Source organism: Ananas comosus, linkage group 5 (genome assembly GCF_001540865.1).
Source record: "Ananas comosus cultivar F153 linkage group 5, ASM154086v1, whole genome shotgun sequence".
In the NCBI taxonomy this organism is placed as follows: Eukaryota; Viridiplantae; Streptophyta; class Magnoliopsida; order Poales; family Bromeliaceae; genus Ananas; species Ananas comosus.
The window spans coordinates 14006198-14030689 of NC_033625.1; the positions used below are offsets into that span (position 1 = coordinate 14006198).

General features: G+C 33.9%; 4 protein-coding genes across 5 annotated transcripts; 3 read left to right on the plus strand and 1 right to left on the minus strand.

Moving 5' to 3' along the window:
* LOC109710874 (protein WVD2-like 7) lies at positions 710 to 7762 on the plus strand. 2 transcript variants are annotated; one of them, XM_020233662.1, is made up of 9 exons: positions 710 to 971; positions 2414 to 2488; positions 3004 to 3660; positions 4854 to 5081; positions 5264 to 5307; positions 5390 to 5486; positions 5613 to 5684; positions 6216 to 6326; positions 7068 to 7762. In XM_020233662.1, exons 2-9 carry the CDS (start codon positions 2453 to 2455, stop codon positions 7326 to 7328), a joined length of 1506 nt encoding a protein of 501 aa, XP_020089251.1. In that variant the 5' UTR covers positions 710 to 971; positions 2414 to 2452; the 3' UTR covers positions 7329 to 7762. The 2 variants fall into 2 exon arrangements, with proteins under 2 accessions (XP_020089251.1, XP_020089252.1); XM_020233663.1 differs by having other exon boundaries at positions 3007 to 3660.
* LOC109711097 lies at positions 8251 to 9718 on the plus strand. The gene has a single exon (XM_020233997.1). The coding sequence runs from the start codon at positions 8347 to 8349 to the stop codon at positions 9574 to 9576; it is 1230 nt and encodes a 409-aa protein (XP_020089586.1). The 5' UTR covers positions 8251 to 8346; the 3' UTR covers positions 9577 to 9718.
* LOC109710726 (leucine-rich repeat extensin-like protein 3) lies at positions 12100 to 12552 on the minus strand. Its single transcript, XM_020233465.1, has one exon. It carries the CDS (start codon positions 12550 to 12552, stop codon positions 12100 to 12102), a length of 453 nt encoding a protein of 150 aa, XP_020089054.1.
* Positions 20421 to 24443, plus strand: LOC109709966. Its single transcript, XM_020232364.1, has 2 exons — positions 20421 to 20577; positions 23796 to 24443. Exons 1-2 carry the CDS (start codon positions 20523 to 20525, stop codon positions 24239 to 24241), a joined length of 501 nt encoding a protein of 166 aa, XP_020087953.1. The 5' UTR covers positions 20421 to 20522; the 3' UTR covers positions 24242 to 24443.

Consider the following 24492-nt stretch of genomic DNA (forward strand, 5'->3'; position numbering starts at 1 on the left):
AGAGGTGCCAAATTTAAAAAGTATTATTGAAAACTTTATTTAAAAATTTCACTCTTAGAAAAAAAAATACGGTCAAATTAAATGTGCATTAATTTAGAAATTTTTATTTGTTTAAAGTAGAGCATGAAACTAATTACTTTTAGTTACTAATCATGGAACCCAAAAAATTTATTATATACATGAAAACATTGGATTAATTATATGGATTAATTATATATTAAACTATAGTTATTATTGTGATTATATATTCATATCAGTTACTAATCATTAAGTTTCTCATTTTGTTCTTTCTAAATATGGTAAAAGTTATAGATTATAGAAAAGAAGTGGTTTAATTCGAAGAGTGGTTATAAGAATGAAAGATAACTTTCCACGTGACAAGAAATATTGTGGTTTCATATAGGTTATTTATAGATTATTTAATTTTAACAAAAAAATAATGATAAAGTGCCAATTTCAAATACACTATAGTTGAGGGGGTCGCAACACATTTTTCACCTATCCACGTTCTCCAAATCAAAAAAAAAAAAAGAAAACTACATTAATTAATCAACGACTCGGATGCAACAACCGCTCCCTCTCACCCTCTTTCAACCGTGGGATCAACAACGCCGTTTTAAGACCGTTATTGTAACGGTTACGGAGAAACGGATTAACGGCGTTAGCGAAGCGAAATAAGACAAAAAGAAGAGAGAGAGAGAGTGTAGCGAGAAGAGAGAGAGAGAGAGAGAGAGAGAGAGAGAGAGCGATTTCTCTCTCTACACCCTCCCCCGCCCCCTCTCTCTTGCGCTCTCTCCACGCATCTTCGTGGAGATCTCGATCGAGATTGGGATCTGAATCCGTAGATTCGAGTGTTTTCGTGGTAGATCCGAAGTGGTTTCGGATTCGGACGTGGTTTTTTGGTGGAGATCGAGGGAGAGCTTTCGATCGAGCTCTGAATCGTCGGATTCCGCCGAGATTAGGATTATAAGGTGAGATTTGTAACGAAATTTGTTCTTATTTGGGAAAATTTAGGGTATTCTCGTGTTTTTTTTATGAACTTTGGGGTTTATTGTGAGGGTTTTGCTCGGGGTGAGTGGGTTTTAGTTCAATCCTTGCGCCGCATTGCGTGTGTTGGTGGTTGGATTTGGTGTTCTTCGTTTCAATTCTCTGTTTTCGAGTGATTTTAAAGAGTTTTTGGTAAATTTTGGGATTTATGTGGTGATTTTGTTTGATCGATCGGTGGGAAATGGAGATTCTTAATGCACTGTGGAATTTTCCCTTAAAAATTGGATTTTGTTTTGCTAAGTATCTTTCTTTTTAGGTTAAAATGTGTGGAGACCCCTCAACTATACCTCATTTGTAAAGGGACCCTCCATATGTAACTTTTTAAATTAAATTTATTACCCCTCAACCTCTTAATTTGTTCCTTTTGATTTGATTTGAGCCAATTCCATTTGCTAAATTGGGAATTTTGTTAAATTTAACTGTGAATATGAATGTATCCTTCAGAGATGAAACTATAAAATCAGTTAACAAATTAATGGTTAATAGCAAATATAGTCGTTAAATTAATTATAATTTTCAAGTTAACTAATTATAATAACTTAAAAAAAAAACAATTAAAAATTTTAGTAGTATCAATAAAAACAAAAAATTTGTTGAGGGGCATGTTTCTAAATGACTTTGTATTTGGAGGGGTTCTTACTTTCTTAGCACATGTTTACTATTCTTTTTCAATTCAAATTATTTTTCCAAGTCCAACTAGATGTTCAGCAGAACTGGCTTAATCAAGGATTTAAGCGCCGCGACATAGGACTGTGTCGAGCACTTGCCAGTAATGTACGGTGCATACCGTACCATACTGATATGTGTCGTTCGCAAACATATCTATTTGCTGACACATTATGGCATAAAATATTTATTTTCTTTGAAATGTAACTTCTTGCTAATTTCAGAAGAAAGAGAGTTTTGAGTTGTGTCATTAGCACAGTTGTCATGTCGTGCTAATATATTATTGGTGTCAATATATTGTCGGCTTGGTACGGCACAGTAGGCACAACCCATGCCGATGAGCACTTAAATCCTTAGATGTAATTAATTTGGCTTTTGCCAGTAGGAATGGAAGATTCGCAGAAAATACTGTGAATGTCCAATAGTCCTGTATCGGACATTGCCGGGACTGTAATTTGGAATATAAAAACTAGCGCATTAGTGAAGATGATTAGCTCTTAAGAATTTTGGGCAAATGATTTAGGCACAACAAATTGCTAAGACTATTCACCTCAGTTGAGTTTTTATAGATATATTGTGTAGAAATTGGAAGTGATGTAGATTGATTCTAGTTGTTTACTTATTTATAATAGAACTTCTTGAAATCCATATGAAGTGTTTAAATTAATGGCTGGAAATGTTTGTTCTTTTGTTCTTGCAGGCATTCTTAATATATGTAAAGTTCGTTTCCGATTGTCCGATGGCTGGGGAAGTTCAAGACTGCCTCACCTATCAGGTATTTTCTTGTCTTTCTTTTCTATTGTATGGAAAAAAATAGATCAAGAATTTGTTAAGAATCAAAATGGAGGAACAGGAGGAGAGAAAGCATTGATTTTTTTTTTTTTTAATTTCTGTTCTTTGCTATTGTTGATGTTCTTATGCTGTTTGTTTATTTGTTTTCGTAATTGCTCAACTTTTCATAGAATATTGGACATTAACGTTGTAGCCATCTCTGATTAAATCTTGAGATAGATAATTGATGGGATTTACTCATAGTTCGTTCTATATGTTTTTACCTATGCGCAAAAAAGAATTATCTTTTGTAACTGCTACTGACTAATTAGGTTTTGGTAAACATGTACGGAGAACCCACGAACTGTAGGCCATTTTCATTCTGAAATAGGCTCACAAACTGACTTGTTTTCATTGATAAGCCGCAATTTCTGGCCATTTTCTTGCTTCAGCTATTTCTTTAAGTTATAGCCTATCATTCATTTTGTCTCTTTTAGTCTGTAATTTTATTGAAAATAGCAGGCTGATAGTTTACACACTGGTTCTGTATCATTCGGACGCTTTGAATCGGAGCCCTTGTCATGGGAAAGAAGATCATCGTTTTCGCACAACAAATACCTTGAGGAGGTCGAGAAATGCTCGACACCCGGCTCAGTCGTTCAGAAGAAAGCGTATTTCGAAGCCCACTTCAAGAAGAAAGGGCTTCTGTATCCGGCTTCCCCTGGGAGCCTGTACGCGGTCGGAAATAACGCTACTGAAAATGGTAGTCACGACCATCCAGACCACATTGAAGACTGGGAAAATGATGATGATGGAGACGAAAATCATTTTTCTCATTTTGACGAGACGCCAGCTGTCTCAGACGAGCACGAAGAGATGGGAGGTGAAGAAGAAGAGGTGATCTCACCGGCGATGGCCTCACCATCCAAATATTCACAAAAACAGGATTTATGTTATGATAAGATACGTGAAGACGCTGCAATCGATGCACAAAATAAGAATGATACAGTTAGAAGTCAGCATGAAATTTTTAGCATTCCTTCAGATCAGAAGGCCGGAGACGAGTCTGGCGGAATTGTGGAAGAATCAACTGAAAGAAGGGACATTACATCTAAAAATACTACAGTTAGCAGAAAGAAAGATCCTGGTATGGAGAAAAGAGAAAATTCTCATAGGGTAAGATTGCGAACACCATTCCTCACTTTTTTCCTTTTTTTTCCTTCTTATTTATTTGTTTAATTTTCTTTTGAAATATTCAGCTTTTTACCTATCTAATTTAAACCACCATTATCTAAACAGTCCATTTCCTCCCAAATTAGTGCTGGGGCATTTTTATTATACCAATCCATGGATTTCTCGCAAACACCCTACCCTGCAACTTATTCAGCAAATCCTTAGGCTCTAGGATTCACTATCTGAAGTATATAAAAAGCGAGTTGAGCTAGAATGCTATTGGTAGCAAACGGACTCCATTGCCACTCATTTGTTTTCAATGGTAGAACCTCCAAATCGATAATCGGTACCGTTGAACATGAACTATACCATTTGAAGTATCTCAAAATCAAATTTCATACTTTTTCGATATTATTCTCTTGTTATTCAAGTGGACATAAAAATGAACGGCTGAAAATGAGTATCCTCTAAAAAGTGATGATAGAAATCTTGTAATGAAGATCGAGAGTATAGAAGTATACATCTTGTTCTAAATAGTTTAAAGAATTTTCTAACCAAAATTCAAATGATTTGGATATCTTTACACCGTTAAACTAGAAAATGCCTCATATTTATCATTAAAATTACAAATTTTGAAACCCTTTGATCATTAGGTCAATGATATCGAAAAAATTTGAAATTTGGTTTCTAGATACTTCAAGTAGTATAGATCATATTCGATAGTGCCAATCGTCGATTTGGAAGCTCTATCATCGAAAGCAAATGGGTGGCAACGAAGACAGTTTGCTACCGATGACATTCTAGCTCAACTCTATAAAAAGCATTAATTCTAGTGGCCTCTCTGCCTCTGTTGAAGCTTCTGTAGAAATGCCTTTTGTGTAGAGCTGTATCGGAAAAAAGCATAACACCTAGCCGTTGTCTTTTCGTTGGCAAAGCTACCGAACACACGTCAGTTGCTTCTCTTAGTGGCGAAGCAGAATCTTGAAGCAGGTGAAACAGGAAGTAAATGTATTTTCTTTTCAAGGCCAAGTAGGATTAGTTAAAATCTTCATGATGTTTAGGTGCTCTAGTTTAAGGTTAATAAAGAGAGATTCGTGTTTAATATAGTTGATATTCTAGAAACAACAAGTTCTTTTTATCTTTTACTCCTAAATTTTTAATGCATTTGCGTTATCTGTTTTGTACTTTTATTTCAGGAGAAGAAAGCAGTGGAACTTCGATCTTCAAAAGTGAATCAATGGAGCCAAATTCCGGTTACAAAAGGTTCAATTGGGCCTTCGAATGTTAAGAGTTCTCTTTCTTCTTCCAAGCTCAATAAAACTTTGGATAAAGTAGATGGAGAGAATAAAGTTAAAAAAGAATCCGAAAAGCAATCATCGTTGAGGATCTCACTATCTTCTAACTCCAAAAATCAAAAAGCAATGGTAAGAAATTGATCTGCCAATATATGCAATATATATTTTCTAGTGTTGAGATGAATGGATTATGTCTCAGTAGATTATGTCTCAGTTCTTACAACAATTTGCTTGTAGAGCTTGTTTTAGTTGAAGCTACACAGTGTCTTCGACTTTTCCACCATTTATGAATAGTTTTTGAAAACTTGCAGGATTCGTCAAATGCGAAAGCTAAAGTAAAACCAGAGAATAGAAGGTGCTTAATGTTTTATTACATCTCAGAGAACTTGTCTTTTCAAATATCTATTTTCTCCTGAGTGTTTGCGTCCGTTGGCTAGGTCTATGCATCTTGCGAGTTCAATCAAGGCGGAAGTCAAACAAAGTACTGCTGCTTTTAATTTTAGAAGTGACGAAAGGGCCGAAAAGAGAAGAGAGGTAAGAGATTTTAGATTGAAATGGTTGTGCTCTTTGTTTGGACTATGTTATCTTTGTGTTTTGTTGCTGTCAATTAACTTTTGTGTCGTAATAGAATGGCTTAAATGTTTCTACTTTGTTATGTAGTTTTACATGAAACTGGAGGAGAAACTTCATGCTAAAGAAGCAGAGACGAATGAGATCCAAGCCAGAACACAAGTATGAGAAATAGTTTCTATCAATTATCCAATATTTATGTCCTTACCAATTATTATGTCGCTGAGAATCCTTTGTCGGCTTTATTGTTTGTTCTACAACCTGTTTCAACAGGGGGGGTGTTTGGTTTTCCGCAAAATAGCTCAGAAAATAGATTTTTGGCTGGAAAATTGTTTTCCACCTGTTTGGTTCCTAGGAAAAGCATTTTTTGGATTTTTTTTTCCAATTTTATTGAAAACTAGTGCTTTCGTTTTTTGAATTTTCTATCTGGAAAACAAAAACTTTGGAAAATTGTATTTTTCATTAAAAACTATTTATCAGGAAAACGGTTTTCCATGCTTTTCGAAGGAACCAAACAACCCCCTACGTGTGATTATGGTGAATATATGAAGATAGTTTGCCAATTATTAGATCTTGAAAAATTTAAAGATTTTCTTGTTATCTCATTGGTGAATATCACCCTTGCATCATTCTTTTAGCTTCAAGTTTTTACATTTTTTAGCAATAAGAGGTATTATTATTTATATCTTATAGGAAGAAACAGAAGCCAAGATAAAGCAGCTTCGGAAGAGCCTAAACTTCAAAGCAACCCCTATGCCTTCTTTTTATCACGGAACTACTCCAAGAATTCCCGGTGCCAAAAAGGTATCTTTCTATTATCAAAATTTACACAGCCTACATATAACTGTTCAACTCGCAAGAGAATCTTCACTTTACCCTTTACCCTCTCACAGAAGTGCTATTATCAAAATTTACACAACCCGCATATAACCTCTCGATTTACAAGAAAATCCTTCACTCTACCCCCTCGCAAAAGGGGAGTTGGAATAAAGTGCTAATAATGTAGGGGCTGTTTGGTTCCTCGGAAAAGTGTGGAAATTTTTTTTTCAAGAAAAAGCTTTTCATGAAAAATCCATTTTTTAGTTTTTTGTCTGTTTGGTTCCAAAGAAAACTAAGCTTTTTTGGAATACTTTTTTCATATTTCATGGGAAACTAGGGTTTTCGCTTCCCCAAAATAAAAAAAAGTTTTACAAAAAAAGCTAGGTTTTCATGAAATCTGGACAAGGGGTTTTCCAAAAAGCTAATTTTCTTCGGAACCAAATGGGTGAAAAAAAAGGAAAACGGGTTTCCCATGGAAAACTTTTTTCTCGAAAAACATTTTTTTCATATTTTTCCGAGGAACCAAACAGCATAGATAAGGGAACTTGGTTGCACAATCTCCGCGTTCCACTAAGATAACTGCTATTTACTAATATTTCATTAGTTGTATTTTAATTTCTTTTGGGACAGATACTGATTTGAAACTTCCTGATCTAACATGCACATAACTTCTATCTTTTTAGCAACCAACTACTACTAACCCAGTTGTTAACTTACGAACCTCAGATGCCTGCAACCGCGAGAAGTTCTTCGAAGTTGCAAACGAGAAGTACAACTTCCGGAACTAAACCTTCACCCCGAGACAAATCCGCAGCACATCCAGAACTGACAAGCAAAGAAAGATCTTCAAGTGGTGAACCTATTGTTGCAGGGAAAGGAGACGGCAACACGAAGAGGGGGGAACGTAGTAGAGTAAGGAGCAGCGGTGCAGGGAAGGCGATGAAGAGCATCGGTAACGGTGATCTCGCCGTCGATGTTTCCTCCTGAGAATGAATGCTCTGGTCCTCGTCGTCAACCATTTTTCTAGGGTTTTTCGCATGCATACTACCCCCTGAAAATATTGGAAATGTTGCAGATATCCCTGCAAAGTGCGTATTTGTGCGCGTAGCTCTAAAATTCTTATTTTAAGTAGGTGTGGTTGTCGGAGGCGCGCATGCAGATACCAACTTCGCGGGGGGGGCTTACACGATGCGATTTCTCGTATTTGCTGGGGTTATGTATGTATGCGAAGAACGTAGGAGACAATAAAAGAGATTCCTAGTCATGTTAGAGATTCTTAGTCATGTTATTTGTAGCCAGAATAGAGAGAATACAAGTAGAGGTGATCATGTTCAGGTGTTGTGTTTGTACTTATTCCATCCTGAATCTAAACTCTCTTCTTGAATTCAATCTTTTAGATCTTTCATTTATCTTCTTTTCAATATCAATATCTACACTGATCTTATTGATTTTAGGGTCTTTTGCTTATTTACCTCTTACTATTATTTAAAATTTTTAAATTTATTAGAAAGTTACCAAAATATTTTTCTAAAATCCAATCCTATTGGTAAACCCTAGAAAAATGGGGATATTGTCCCCTGATTTTATTCAGGGATTTTCTTTCGGGTTTACGATCTACGAGAAGTTTTGAGGAAAAGCTGAGGAATTTATTTTCATGAATGTTTAAATTAGGAATTAAATTAGGAATTTTACTATATTTATTAATAATTTTTGATTATATTTTAATAGATGAAATTAAAATATTTAACTACTAACCACCTAAAAGAGCCATTAAATTTAATAAACTTTTTGAAAAAAAAAAGACCTTGCTGAAGGGGTTATTTCAGATTATTTTTGAAGTTGAGGGGGATCCATACATTTTCNAAAAAAAAAAAAAAAAAAAAAAAAAAAAAAAAAAAAAAACCTTTTACCTCCGACTATATATAACGGTGCTCTCCCTAGTCCTCGGTTCCTCTTGCTAAAACCCTAACCCTAAAATCCCTACACTCTCCAAAACCCTAAACCCATGACCCTCCTCGACTCGATCACTGCCGCCGCCGCCACCGCCGCCGGAGATGGCGCCGGTGAGGCCCTCTCCGCCGCCTTCGACTTCCCTATCGTCCTCAACCCCGACGACATCATCCCCCACCTCCCGCCCCTCCCCCAAACTCCCAGTGGCGACGCCTCCCTCGTCAAGCGCGTCTCCGGGTGGCGCATCTCCCCCTCCGACGCCGACCTCGCGGACCTCTCCGCCCGCCTCGCCAAAACCCTAGTCCGCAAGCTCGGGAACCCCAGATCCCTCGACCGCGCCGACTTCCTCCGCCTCCTCGGCTCGTTCCTCGCCCGCTGCGCCGAAAGGATCGGCCTTTCGATCCAATCCGAGCCCTCGGCAACTTCAGATGAGGCTTTCGTGCGTTTGGGTGTCGGAAAGTTAGGGTTTTTGATCGGGCGGGAGCTCGCAAGGCTCATCGCCGAATCCTGCATCGTTCTCGATCTGTGGGGGGTGTTGGAAACTCTAATTTCAAATGGTATCTTGGGGCGTGTCAATTCGGTTAATTTGGTCGAGAAACTCGTTGAGAAGAAGCAATCGGAGCTTCTCGCTCTCTATGTTAAGCACGTTTCGGACCTTCGATCGTCGGAACTTGTTGCATTATTGAAGTATTACCTATCCCCCTCTGAGGATTCTTACGAAAGTATGATTGGGATGAGGAAGAAATTGGAAAAGGAGGCTTTTTTAGCCATCCAGAAGGCGACTACTCAAACGGGTTTGCCTAAAAAGGTATCGAATTTGGCTAGAGACGCTTCAGTTGTTCTAATGATGGCCCATGACGGGTTCTCCGCTCCAGAAATTTGCTTACATTATGTGCTCGGATCGTCTAATGTCGATGGGCTTGTGATGTCCTCAGCGATCTCACAGCTCGATGGCTCGGAAGTTTTAACTTTGATTAGGTATTGTATGAAGTGGTTGGAGAAGTACAAGAAGTTTCCGGAAGCAGGGCCGTGCCCTTCGGCGGGGGCTGTGTTGGGATTGAGCGTATGCGAGAGTATTCCTTCGCTCGAGAGTGTCGTGAGGGTTTTAGGGCTGGTTTTGGATGTGCATTTCTCGTATTTGGTGTTGAATTCAGCATTCCATGATGAGGTGAGAGCTCTGGAGGAAAAAGTTAGCTCTTTGGCGTTGGAAGCTGATTTGTGTTGTTCGTTGGATGAGGTTGTCAAGCACTTGCAAGCTGAAGCAAGTAGGGAAAGAGGTTTGTGACTTGAGTTGTACCAGAGCTTGTTCTACATCGGTAATGATTATTTCTTTGAATGAAATAGTTTTCTTTTTACTTGTTCTCATATCGTATATTATTTCTAGTATATTTGCATTATTTCGGCGAATCCCACCTCTACATTAGCAACTCTAGCTTCTTCTCACTATTTAGGTGATATGTTTATTTCCGTCGGCTTCGCCATGCAAATGAAGTGAGTGCTTTAATGGTAACAGGTTAATGACTTTTAGGTTGATTTTTTTACTTAATTCTCTTGTACTAGTCTTACTCATGATGAGGTATCATACGAATAATCAAAGGATTATGTACGAGTATTGTAACAGGAATTTGGGTAAAACTTTGGAAAGATAATGGATATGTGATGAAACTTGTTAATATACCGTCGAATATTTGAAGGAGGTCGGATAGAGCACCAATTTGAAAGAATAGTTTAATCTGAGTTGAAGGTGCCGTGAGATGAAACAGAGGACCAAAAGATAGGTTTAAGTAGTAAGAAAAAGTTTATAATAGCCAGACACTTTTGTCAAAATCTTTTGTTCTTCTACGTTGCATGATTTGGCTAATTAAAAGTACAATTGTTCAGTAGTTGATCTGGAAGCATCGACTGTTTGTTAAAGGATAAAATAATGACAATGAAACACCCTAACATGTGTTTTTGAAGTTAATAATTAGTGTAAGCTCAATCTGGGAATCATGACTGGGCATCTAATTCTAGTGAAGCTTAGATTGCTAAACTGAATCTTCTTCTGTGCAAATTATGATCTGTTGAATACAGTATTTCAAATGCTTACTATGTTTATATGAAACTCCCAAAATTGCAAGATTGTATCATCTCAAAGGAACATTTGATTTAGGCTCTCTCATATATGTCAAACATTTTAGTTTACAAATCTGTATTTGTTATTCTCTGAAGTGATAGTAATGTAAGGTCCATTCCTGGTCCCATCTGGAATTTATCGATTTCCGCCGTGTTTCAATTCATTGGATCAGTGACATAGGATAACTTAGAGATACTAAGTAAGATGCAACTCAGGATTGGGAGGCGACAAGAAGTAATAGGTTCGACATGTAACACTCTTGGGAGCGAAAAATAATAGATTTTTCGCACTTCCGCACCAGTGAGTAGGTTAGGTCACACTTTTGTTTCTTTTGCATTTGATTATGAATGGTGAGGTAGCTGCAGGTGTCTCACTAGAAAACATACCAACTTAAGGTTTAACCAGTTTGACAAGCTGAGAAATCTCGTAAAACTGTTCAGTAGACATTGGAGAGTTCAGCGACTCAGAGGCGTAGTATCGAGCGTCCACTAGTCATAATTTCCAAAGAGTTCTTTTGCTTCTGATGTCTGCGAAGCCCTTCTCGACGCGACTTCATTAAATCCTTTTGGTTTCTGATATATTCAATGATCAAGAAATTCACACCTTTGATGTAATCTTCTGTCACTTTTGGTCCTCAACTTTTTTGATGTGTCGCTGATGTGGCAGAAACATTACAGTATTGTGATTAGTGTCAAAATGTTGTATTATTACCACATCATCGACACATCGGCATTAACTCAACTAGATTAGATTATGGGACTTAGATTACCGCAATCTACAAAGCTCGAGTTAGAGATTGCGGCAAATTAAAGTTTGAGGGCTAAAAGTCGAATTTAGTCAATTTTTAAACTTAAATGTGATGATGATTCCTTGTGCTAATATTAACCTTATGATCTCCAATTTTCTTGTATCATAGTAATAGGGCAATGAACTATAATACATTTAATAATTTCTAACAACTTATATCCAGGTGCAGTTGCACTTTGAAATTAGTGCTGATCCCCCCATGTGCCTGAGAAGTACATGGTCAAAAATGTGCATGAAAAGGTGGGAAGTGAAGGTGTGCATTTCCCATCTACAAGCAATTGAACAGTGTATCAGAAAGGTAAAAATGCATGGAGACCCCCTCAACTATAGCGCATTCTAAAATAGCCCTTTATGTTTTTTTTTTTTTTTTTTTTGACAAAAATTTCCCTTGATTGAGGTCTCTTCAATTCTTTTTAAATAACTTGAAATAGCTGGGGGGCTATTTCAGAAAGGAAAACATGGTTGAGGGGGTCTCTAGATATTTTCACCTAATAAAAAATTCACACTTATCTCATATCTCATAACTGTACATAGCATACAATAATGAAACTTTCACTTTTCAAACTTGTACAATAAACTCTTCATTATTATTATTACAATTAAAGAAGAATATAATTAACAAAAAAAAAAGTACCAACATTTTCCCTTTACTAATTCATCTGCTCCATCATTTGCTTTATCATAAAATTATATTTATTTTAAACTTTAGTGAAAGACGCATTAACAAATTAAAAACTAAAGCCTCATTCTTGGCAATTTACCATTTCATTTAACAAATGATAAACGGTGGAGATTAAGTTTCTATATGTAATTTGTCAGAACACCTTTCACCGGAGCCAAATTTAGTGAGAAAAAAAAAAACGAGCACAGTAATAAAATAGAATGCTAAAATAGAATCAAACTCGCAAAAGCGGCGGCGAAGATCGCCGTCGTTCCACCGAGAGCACGGTCGACGGTGGCTTGACCCGTCGAAACCGAATCCGGCGTCCTATAATACCAAGGGAACCAAGGCAGGATAGGGTTAGGAGGAGGGGGCGCGGGGAGCGTGCTCGATGGAGGCGTGTAGTACGGGAAATATCCAGGCGGCGGCGGAGAAAAGCCCTCGCACTCCGGTGCGCCTGGCGGAGGAGGCGGGTAGCTGTAAATTGGCTCTGTCGGGGCCGACGGTGGCAGCGGAGGGCAATTCGTGACCGCTGACGGCGGCGGCGGCGGGGGCAGGCAGGGATACGGACATTCTACGGGAAAGTCATCCCCTGATACAAGTACAGAAGGTATGGAGATTGGAGCAACCACGAGGAGCGCGAGGCTAAGGGTGAGATAGGAGAGCACAAAAGCCATGAGAGAGAGAGAGAGAGAGAGAGAGAGATGCAATGTGGAGAAGGGTATAGTTGGGGGGTGGTGAGCATTTTTTTTGTCTTATAATGCATTGGATCAGGGAATGTATTAATTGTTCAAAATGTGCACCAGCTAGTAATGTGTAAACGGACCCGGAAATTCAGAAACTATGTTGCTTGCACCAGGTGTATACGTACGCTACGTGAACCACAATTTTAAAATATAATCCAACAAATTTAATCTACAATACCTAAAAAATTTGTATATAGAGAGAGAGTTGAGCTGGAATGCTGGATTTCGTTGCCATCCGTTTATTTTTGATGATAGAGTTTCTAAATCGACGATCGGCACCATTGTACATGACCTATGCCACTTAAAGTATCTAGAAATCAAATTTCAAATATTTTCGACATTATTGATCTAATGATCAAAGAGTTTCAAAATTTATAATTTTACAGTCGATATGAGATATTTTTTATTTTACGGTGTAAAGACATCTAAATCAGTTAGAATTTTCGCTAGAAAATTTTTTAAACTATTAAAAATAAGATGGAATGGGACACATATGATATTGTGACCACACAGTTCCTAGATCAATTTGTGTAATAATAAAGCGGTGGGGTCAATTTGAGGCTCAAGTTACAGGGTGAGGGTATTAATTAATTTATTTATTAACATGGAGGGGAACCACTTTTGAGTTAGGAGTTATATCAAATTGGGTGTACATGATTGTAGTAGTTGCATGTTATTACAAGCAACGTAACGTACACGTGAGGACACGAAGGATATGAAGGGAATGGGGTCAATGGAGGTTAGGTTTTTCTTTTTTAACATTTCTTCTTCTTCTTCTTCTTCTCTTTCTTTTTTTTTTTTTTTTTTCAATTTTTAAGAGATTGTATAGTAGTTACAGTTATATACATCTTGATCTGTTTGATGTAGTAGAAACCGCAGTAGTTATAGATAATTTGTTTAGTAGAATGCAGTTGGGATTAGAGAGTTAAGCTTACCTTCTGTTTAAAGCTGCTCTGTTCAATTGCTTGCTGTAGTTGAGACTGCGTCCAATTTAGGCATAGTTCCAGCGGTTGGAGTCGAGCCTTTTTCTACAGTTCCACATACATCAATTGAGCTCAACTGAATCAAACCAAACATCGTATATAGATTTGTATACAATTATACTACAGTGCAGTTACGACAACATGAAATCAAGCAGCCCTTGCTGATAACTAGGGAAGACAGAATGGGTCTCCCACCTCCCGCTCAATTTCTTGTCGGATTGGAGCGGATTTAGAACAGGTTAACTTTAATCCTATTTTTGACCTCCACTTATCACTTTATTTGGACGGATCAGGGCAGAAGTATATTTTTGGCTGATTTTTGACGGATCTGGACAGATCAAATGAAGAAAAGAGTTCTCCACCTCCTGCTCCATTTACTTGGCAAATTCATACGGATTTGTGGCGGGTTACATTTTTTTTATTTTTGGTTCTCACTTACTGCCTTATTTGCAGCAAATTAGGGTGGGCGCTCCACCAACCCAGATACATTTGCATCAGATTGCAGATATTTTCTCAACAAATGTTCTCACATATCATTGTGAAGGGGCATTGCCAGGGTAAAGTATATACGTTTTGAAGGTTTCTTCATGCATTAAACAAATAAAGCAAAAGTGAGCTTTACTTAAACAATTATGTGGACTTCATCTAGATAAGTCCATGTACGAGATGGGTTAAAAAGGATTTTTTTTTCTCTTTTTAATTTTGACCATGTGATTAATAGGAAGATCTTAACTAATTCAAATTTAAAACCTATTTAATTGGAATAATTTGTTTGGTATTGTTAAATTGGGTAAAATTCATAGTCAAAAGCTTGGCATTTAGGTTAAATTTGCCAAGATTGAAAGGCTCTTCCATTTGGGCGAAAAATTAGAGAATTCGAAAGAATTTAATGAATAAAGCATCAACATATAGCACTAAAACTATATGAAATTGCAAATTTTAGTGTAACAAATTCAAAGCGTAATGGACACATAATTAATAATAAATATCATATGAATTATTTGGATATGTTGATTAATTTTCAGGAATTCGCTAACTGTACAGAGATGCTGCTTCAGAAGCTAGAAATAAGAAAAAAGAATAGTTATAACAATAAAAGCTTCTTTATTCTAAGTAAGTTAAGAAATTAAATTGGAAGTGTTTGATAACAAGAAAATAAAAGTGAAGGGGTAGTTAAGATTCATTAAAATTAAGTAAATTGCAAGTTTTTGATAACAAGAAAACAAAAGTGAAGTGGTAGTTAAGATTCATTAACATTAAATAAGTGGGGATATTAGTTTGGGCTAATTGCATACAGATTCCTATAAAAATAATAAATTACAAATATATATTCTACAAAGTCCAACTTTCATATGTTGTTCCTGTAAAAGTCCTGATGTTTCCAAATATATTCCTACTATTAGAATCCGTTAAAAAAATTTAGTTAACCATAGGTTAAATACTTAACCGAAGTTAGTTAATGAGGTGAATTGACCTTTTTACCACTCTTCATTTAACAGTTGGGACTTTTAGAGGGACATATTTGTGATGGCAACAAGGTCATTTCACTTACAAAATAGATAGTACTTTAACGGTAATAAATCAAAGGGACATATTTGAAAATATTAGGACTTTTGAAGGGACAGCATATGAAAATTAAATTTTGTGAGGATAAATTTGTAATTCACTATGTTTGCAGGAACCTGTATAAAATTAACCCGATTAGTTTTGTCATTGATTTGGTGGGTTGGCATTTGTTGAAGTTCCCCAACCTTAGCCCCATTAATACTCCTATATAACCAAACTCACATTTAGCTTCCACTTAAGAATTGTAGCGATTCGGCTCGCTAGCACTCGACAACTTATTTGGTTCAAACTACTAATCCAAAATATTTAAACTAATATAATAACATTTAGTTCTGCCGTTAGATCTATTCTTTGATTATTTTCATCTGTTAGATTATACTATTCGACCAACCACCCACTCAACCCTAAAGAGCCATTATCATCCTAACTGGAACCATTATCATCCAAACCACACATCTTTTCATTCAACGGTTGAAAACTCGATAGCACCGGACAGTGACCGGACTCCCGAAGCAAACCGAGCCTTCGTACTACCCGACAAAATATAGCCCGACCCAATATGGGACCGGATCTGGATGCAAAGCGGGCCGGATCTATTGACTACTGTACCCGGACCCATCAAAATATAATAATAGAGGACAAAAAAAATGCTATGCTTTTCAGACAATTAATATATAAAGTTATTAAAATTTTAAGATTGAAAAAATTATAATTTAAAAAAATACAAAAAAATTATAAAATAGTCTTATGTACATTATAGAAAGTGAATTTTTATTAAAATTTTCTTAATTTCCAGTATTTGTCAAGTTAAATTATACTAATAATGTTATTTTCATCAAATTAGTTTTAAAAATTATTCTATAAATAAATTTGTTTAACTAAAAAGTTAAAGTTTGAGGGCTTATTTTAAATTGAAGAATAAGTGATTGTGTCTTTGCGTTGTTAAAATTGATTGGAGAAAGAGATCATTATTTCATACACCTAGTATATATTAATACTCCATACATCGCAACTTATATTAAATGATTAATGTTCTAATATCAATTTTTAATTAAATATATATGATCTACAAAGCCTAATGATTTAAATTACATTGGATGAATTGATTTTAAAATCTATATTAAAGGATTTCGGGGCAAGTTTTATATATATAAATATACACTTGGTGTACATAGAGAATGTATAATAGGATGTACTTACAATTCCAATAGAGCGGAGAAATTTTTGCTTGCACCTAGTACATGCCAATACTTCACATGCCGCACAGAATATTAGATGATTAATAAAATATTTGATAACTAATATTATAAAATAAAATATGATGTGATATATATGATATAAAATATCTAAGTAATTTATTATACTACACAAATTTATCTCTGATGTATATTTTAAAGTCTGTTTACGATGTAATAATCACGTCCAAAATTTCTATTTAATATGCAGCAACTTTTGTTGATTTATACCTTACTACAACAAAAACGGTCTATAGCGACACTTTTAAATATCGGTACAGGTCAAAAAAAGTGCTGCTGGCTAAATTACCGACATTTTTAAAAAGTGTTGCTATATGTGGGGTTGCTAGGTATATAGTGATAGTTCAAGAGTGTCGGTATAATCTAAAAGAGTCCTGTTAATTTACTAACACTTATTTAAGTATTTAGCAACTGCCGGAATTCTACCTCGTTGGCTGCGGTGGCGGAGGATGAGGAGAGGAAAGGGCTCTTCGTCTAGAATTTTAATGGATTGAGTGAGGGGAGAAGGAGAGATGGTAATTGATTTTTTTTTTGTTTTGTTTTATGTTTGTAATCGGATCGAATGGGCTGGGTGGGATGGATTGAGTAGAGTAATCTTTTATTTTTGGTTGGATTAGGCTTTATATTTAGGCATTAGTAGATTTTTTTTTTAAGTTTTGACATAAATGAAACACTTACACAAAAATATCTCAAATATATGTCGCTATAATCTAATTCGGTTGTAGTGTGGCAATATGCATGGCTCTCTCACAAAGCATTCTTTCCATGATTTCGGACCGTCAAATAATGTTTGTATATAGAAGATCACTTTTCAAATGGCCAGTTATGATAAGTCACAATCAAAAGAAGACTAAATCATCTGTACTATAAAATAATAATAAATGAACAACATCTTAAAAAAAAAGAAGAAAAGAAATAACATATTGGAGCAGTGCCCTAATAACAATAGAACTCAGCTGGAGCTTTCACATTTATTTTATTAGTGGACACTGTATCTGGTTCGAGCCCATCAATCTCTCACTCCATATATATATATATATATATATATANAAGATATTTTAAAATAAAATAGGAAAATATCTTTTATAGGATTTTCACACCCGTAATCTATTATAGAAAACTTACTTTTGAAATTAAATAGAAAAATTTATATTTTAGAATTTTCACATCAGTAATCTATTATAGAGAACTTACGTATTCATTGTTGTTTCTATTTTTATTTTTATTCTTATATTTAAAATTTTTCGTACGGAAAGAGAAAAATGGGCGCTAATTTTTCCGCCGAAAAATGGGTCTGTCGACAGACCCAAATTTGAATATACGTGCTTTTATATATAGTATAGATACATACACCACACACATACACTTTAGTGTTGAATATATAAAATATTAATACAATATTATTTTTTTTAGTAGTTTAAATTTTGATGGTTTATTTGCTTATACTTTTTAAGATTTTGAAAGTGTGGGTTAGGAATTGAGAATTTCGATAATTGGTTCGGTACAGGAACTTTTTTTTTTCCCACCATAGCTTGATTTTAATGGTCTAAAATATCCATTTCAAGTTTGACATATCATCTTATTTGATATTAAATATACATAATATCACTTCCTATTAATAAGGCATAGTAAACCATATGATGTGACAGATAGATAATTGAAAAAAAATAAAAAATGTCGACAAAAAAAAAAAACGACGATAAAAAAATGATGATAAAAGATGGGATTTATTTTGCTGATGAACGAAGATAACAGCTGAAAAAAGAGAAAGAGAAAGGACTTGAGCTGGTTTAAGATGGAGTCCATACTCAACAATGAAGAAAAAGTTGCCATGTGACAATTTTAGGAGAAATAATGTATAGGTATAGATTAGAATAAACTTATATATTGATATAACCCAATTCTCCCAAATTTTGAGATGCGAATCAAACACAAATATTCCTACAATATTAAATTTCTATCTAAGATAATAATTTATAGAAAATTTATTCTGTGGAAGTTTTAAATCCCTTAAATCAAATAGACTCTTAGGAAAATTAATATAATAATTTCGTATGGTATCAGAGAGTATATGTTGACTCACAAAACTCCTCACAATTTAAACAAAAAATCATAAAAAATGAAAATAATAACATGGAAATAGTGAACGATTCACTGCTTTTAAAGACGATGAATAATTCACTGTATTTCACTTCTCCCCTCACGTGACATTGAGTTGGATAAAATAGAATTAATTTGCCGATTAAAATCTTGATAGTGTCATTTGACTACTTATAATTTTTAAAAGGTTATTGTGAAAAAAAAAACCTTATTTTTTTTCTAAAATATTAAATTTAATTATTAAATATTCACCAAGAAGAACCCTAGAAATATTTTGGGTGCAAAAGAAAAACAATGTAAGTGTTTAGTATTTATAAGTTTGGATTTGTCTAAATTTGTTTTTGAAAGGAGTTTAAAAAGAGATCAAGGGCTAATAAAAAGTGGATTTGATTTGATTTCTAAATATATTCTCACCTTGCTCATGAAGTGCACTAGGAATTGTTCCTTGTTTTGACCATGATGTGATGTGCTATATATAATAAATGATACATGTGAAAAGGAATTATAAGGATTAAGAGAATTTAAAAGGTGTAGAGTTGCATGTGATGAGGCTAGTTATTAATTAATTGAGATTGGAACTAAAAAATGCTTCTGATTAAAGGTACTCTGTAGAAGAAGAGAAGTTGATGTGTTGATTAATTTATTATTAATTAGCTAATCTCTTTTCACCTGTAAATCTTGGTTTCTCTTTCTTTTTCTTTTTTCCTATTTGGAGGGGTTTGTTTTTCACTTGAACTAGTTAATTAATATTGTGTGGATACATTTTGGTACAATTTCAACTTTTTCATAATATTTCAAAAAAGAATTAATCATCCCCCTTGGAATTTGAAAATTAAACATTCCAACACTATTTATGGATAAAAATGCTCTAATTTCTAGTATAAGAATTCTCCATCCAAACACTGCAGCTTAGGCAGTGTTTGGTTTGTCAGAAAAGCGTGAAAAATTTTTTTCGATAAAAAAGTTTTTCATGAAAAATTATTTTTTTTAATTTTTTGCTTATTTGATTCTAAGAAAAATAACTTTTATAGAAAAATTCTAAAAAATATTTTATGATAAGATGACAAAAGTAGGCTGATATGATATATCATAGAAATATTTTCAAAATTGCTTATTTTCTTTCAAACCAAACGAGCGAAAAATTAAAAAAAAGTTTCATAAAAAACTTTTTTTCTTATAATTTTTTTTCACACTTTTTTGAAGAACCAAATAGTAGCTTGTAGCAAAAGAGAATCTATTTGAGTTATTAAAGAGAGAGAGAGAGAGAGAGAGAGAGAGAGAGAGGAGTCAAAGGGAGTTAGACAAATTAGGTATGGACACAAAAAAGAAAAGTAAACCTCATTTGCTGGTCTCAAACTTTCAAAAGAGAACAAATAAATTTTTCATTAGAGTAGTGTAATTTCTAAAAGGAGAGAATCTAAAAGGAGCTTTTAGAGAAAGCTCCACACAAGAATATATGCTTGTAGCTCTACTTGTTTGATTGAAGTCCTTCCATGAAATGTTTGGGCCACCCCTTTCCTTATCACTTGGTTCTCTTTGCTTGGAATATGGGCCCATTTAGTTTGGTGCTCTCTCTCTTTTTTAGATTCTATTTTGCAACCCTATCTCTTTTCTTCTTTATAATTAATATTGCCATATCTATATTGCATGCCTCTCATATAAGAGAGAGAGAGAGAGAGAGAGAGAGAGAGAGAGAGAGTGCCTCCCATGAAGAAATGAAGATGTAATACAATTAATATCTTTGAGAGAGAGAGAGAAACCAAGAGAGAGAGATATAGAGAGAGATACCACAAGAGAGAGAGAGACCAAGAGAGATAGAGATATAGAGAGAGAGAGGCACCACAAGAGAGAGAGAGAGAGAGCTAGAGACCAAGAGAGAGGCACCACAAGAGAGAGAGAGAGCTAGAGACCAAAAGAGAGAGATATAGAGAAAGAGAGAGACACCACAAGAGAGAGAGAGAGAGAGAGAGAGAGAGAGAGAGAGAGAGAGAGAGAGATGGGTTGCTATCCTGTAGGCAAGATGGTGTCCAAGGTGCTTGGAAAGTGCAATGGTATTGACTCTTACTCATAGATATATTTTCTTTTTCTTTTTTTTCCTTTTCTTTTTGTTTTTGTTTAAACTTTTTCAAATTGATTTCTTTCATTAAATTTATGTAGAGTGCATATATAACTAGGATAATATTTACACTCTTTGGACATGGTTTGAAAATTATATTATGGTAAAAATTTATGGACCTTACTTGGGCTAAGTTTTTAAAATTTTGATTTTTAGATATGAATTAATAATATGTTTGATTTTTGTACTCCCTACTAGAAATTTTGATTCTTTTAATGCAAATCTTTAAATTCTAATAAAATTTGAGTTTTTTTTAAAAAAAAAGTAAAAAATATTAGGTTTAGTAAAGTTAAAATACTTAATGCGCGCTCCATAATTTATTTCAAAAATGCATTATAATTTTACTTAAAAAGGTTTGTATACTTAACCTTTTATCTAGCTTGATTTATTTATGGCATCAATTAATATTATACCAAAACAAAATTTTATAACACATTAAAAGTAAGCAAGAGTTTCAAGTTGTTATATATTCACCTCCTTATAATTAAGTATTTAGTGGAGTAAAAAGGTGTTGGGCCATTTTGCATTTTTTTTTAAATTCTCACAAATCAACTGCAAATCCTCTCTTTATATTATTAAATCTAGAATAGTGCTGAAATACTTCTAAAATTATTGCTGTTCACTTGCTTACAACTTTTATGATCTTTGGATGCCTAGAGTTTAGCGGCGGCAGATGAAATAATATTTATTAAAAAATTAAAAATATGCGAATAGTTATACTCGTAGAAGTATTATAGCTCAACTCATTAAATCTAATATGTTAAATTACACTTTTGGTCCTCGAACTACGAGACTCGTGATATTTTAGTTGTCTTTAATTTGTAGCAATTTTTGGTTCGAACTTTCTAAATTATTACAATCAAGTCCTAATACCTGATTTAATTGATAAATATCGACAAACTGCTGACGTGGAAGTATGTAGTGTTGCATATATATTAATCTATTATTGTGTCATCAATTGTAATACTATAAAATCACCTTTATATTAGCGACACGTTAGAATTTAGTTAATTAAATTAGATTTTGAGACTTGATCGCAATAATTTAGTAATAAGTTCAAGCCAAAAAGAGCTGCAATTAAACTTTTGAGGACCAAAGGATCACACGCGCGCCTGATAGTTTTAGGACTAAAAGTATAATTTAGCATAATCTAATTCTATTTTGGTAAAAACTTGTAAAACTTACCTAAACTATATATAAATCATTTTGATTTTACTATTTGATCTTGTAAAATTGTGATTTCAATATTCAATCTTTCAATTTATTTGATTTAAGTAATTTGATGACTTTTAGATACAAAATTTAAGCTTATTATTTATTTTAATAAATTTATAGTCACACGAGTCACATAAAATATATTAATTAAATCCGTAAAGATAAACGGTGCCTTCAAATTTTGAAGCTAAAGGATCACTAACTATCCAGATCAAAAAAAGTAAAGGATTACACACTAACATCACAATTTTTAAAGATCAGATAATCTGTTGAAAATGGATAATAGTTAAGATAAATTTTACACATTTTTACCTTCCACTTTTGGCTAAAACACACTTTACTGCTTCAATATAATACGCATTGCACTTAACTCCTTGGATAAAAAAATATATATATGCACTTAATTTTTCTGATAACTTATTTCGTGGTCGGCACTTAACCTCTTAAGGCTGCGTTTGGTTCAGGTATAATAAGTAAGAACTGCTTGTTCCAGGGACAGGTACAAATTCAGGTATAAACAGGAACTAGACTAATTTTGCGTTTGGATTAAATTGAGTTGTTCCTAGGAATAAGATAAATAGCGTTTGGATGGTTAAATTGGAACAAGAGAAATAAAAGTTAAATTTGAAATTAAAATTATATTATCTAATTAATTAACATCAAAATATTACTTAAAAATAAATAATAAATACATTATTAATAAATAATTATAAATAATAATAATTATTAATAATTAATAATAGTTATTAATAATTACTAATAATTATTTATAAGTAATAAATTAATTAATAATAATTATCTAATTATTAATAATTAATTATAAATCATTATTAATAAATAATAATAATTATTTAATTATTAATTATTAATAATAAATTACTAATAATATCGATTATCTAATTAATAAGAATAATTATTTTATTATTAATTATTAATTAAATAATAATATTAATAATTAATTATAAGTAATAAATTAATTAATAATAATTATCTAATTATTAATAATTAATTATAAATAATAAATTAATAATAATATCGATTATCTATTTCTTAAGAATAATAATTATTAATAATTATTATTTAATTAATAATTATTAATAAATAATAATTATTAAATTAATAATTATTATTATCTAAATTATTAAATTAATAATAATTATTTATTTTATTATTTAAGCAATAGATAATGATTTAAATATATTAATTAGATTAATTAATAATTTACTATCATTAAAATTTAAATTTAGACTTTAATTAACCTTGTTCTCATCCGGGAACAAGCTTGTTCCAGGAAAAAGGTGGAACAGCAGTTCCAGTCAGTTCCAGCCTTATACCAGCTAGTTCCCGAAACCCGGGAACTACTGTTCTCGGGTACCAAACGCTGCGTTTGGGAACAAAAGGGGGGACAAGGGCTTATTCTCCTCCTTGTTCCCGAACCAAACGCTTAGATTAAAAAAAAAAAAAAAACACTTCACCTACTTAAAAAGAGAAAACAAAAAATAAAAAATAGAGGCCTATTTAATTATTTGATAAGATATTTTATATTTAACAATATTTTCTGCATTTTAGCTATTTATTTTATTAGGGTAAACTTCAAATACCATTGATGTGGTTTCCTGTTTTCTCAGCTTAGTACTCTGTGGTTTAAAATATATCACTTTCTGTCAGTACCGTATATATATATATAATTTATCGAATATTTACTTTAGTACCATGTGGTTTGCCGAATTTTTACTTTAGTATTATGCAGTTTTAACTTTGGGACTGATTGAACAGAAAAATTATCGGAGGAGATAACAAAAAATAAAAAAATAACAAAAAACAGATACTAAAATAATAATATATTTTAAAGTATGAAATACTAAAGTGAGAAAGCGCGAAACCAGAAGGGTCCCGGTAATATTAAAAACTTATTTGAAAATTTCTTTTTTATTTCAGGGAGAGATAATAATAATAATAATAATAATAATAATAAGAGGAGAAGTAGTAGTAGATCGGTTCACACAAGGGTATACTCACCGCCCCCAACGAGATCCGTGTCCCGGTCCGTGACCTTCAGCGACAACAACCCGGTTTACATAATCCCGCCCGAACCGGCGGCCCAGCCAGAACCGGCGGTTCACCGCAAGCCGGCCCAGCCCGAACCGGCCCAGCCCTCTTCGCCCGAACCGGACCCGGTCCGACGGCCCGGGTACGGTTACCGCTACGTGCCGTCGCCGCTGGCGAGGTGGGAGAGGACGCCACGTCGGCAGGAGTACTTCAGCGGGGAGTATAATTACTATCCTACCCCCGTCCGCGAGGGTATTTACAGCATTGCCACCGACGCCAACCGCCTCACCACCATCTTCAGCGAGGAGAATCCGAATGCCTGCAGCATTGCGTGAGGAAAAAGAACGAGAAGGGCAGACGGACGGGCTGGGCTGGCGGCGGCTCAAAATTAAACATTGTGTGCAGTTTTCTTAGTTGTTATTATTTTTTACTTGGGTTAATTTCGTACATGTCCCTATAAATACAGTGAATGATAAATATATCTCTATAAATTCAACTTTCATGCTGTCTCTATAAAAGTCTTGATATTTTTAAATATATCCTTCTCGTTTGTTACCGTTAAAAAATTATTTATATTTTCAATTTT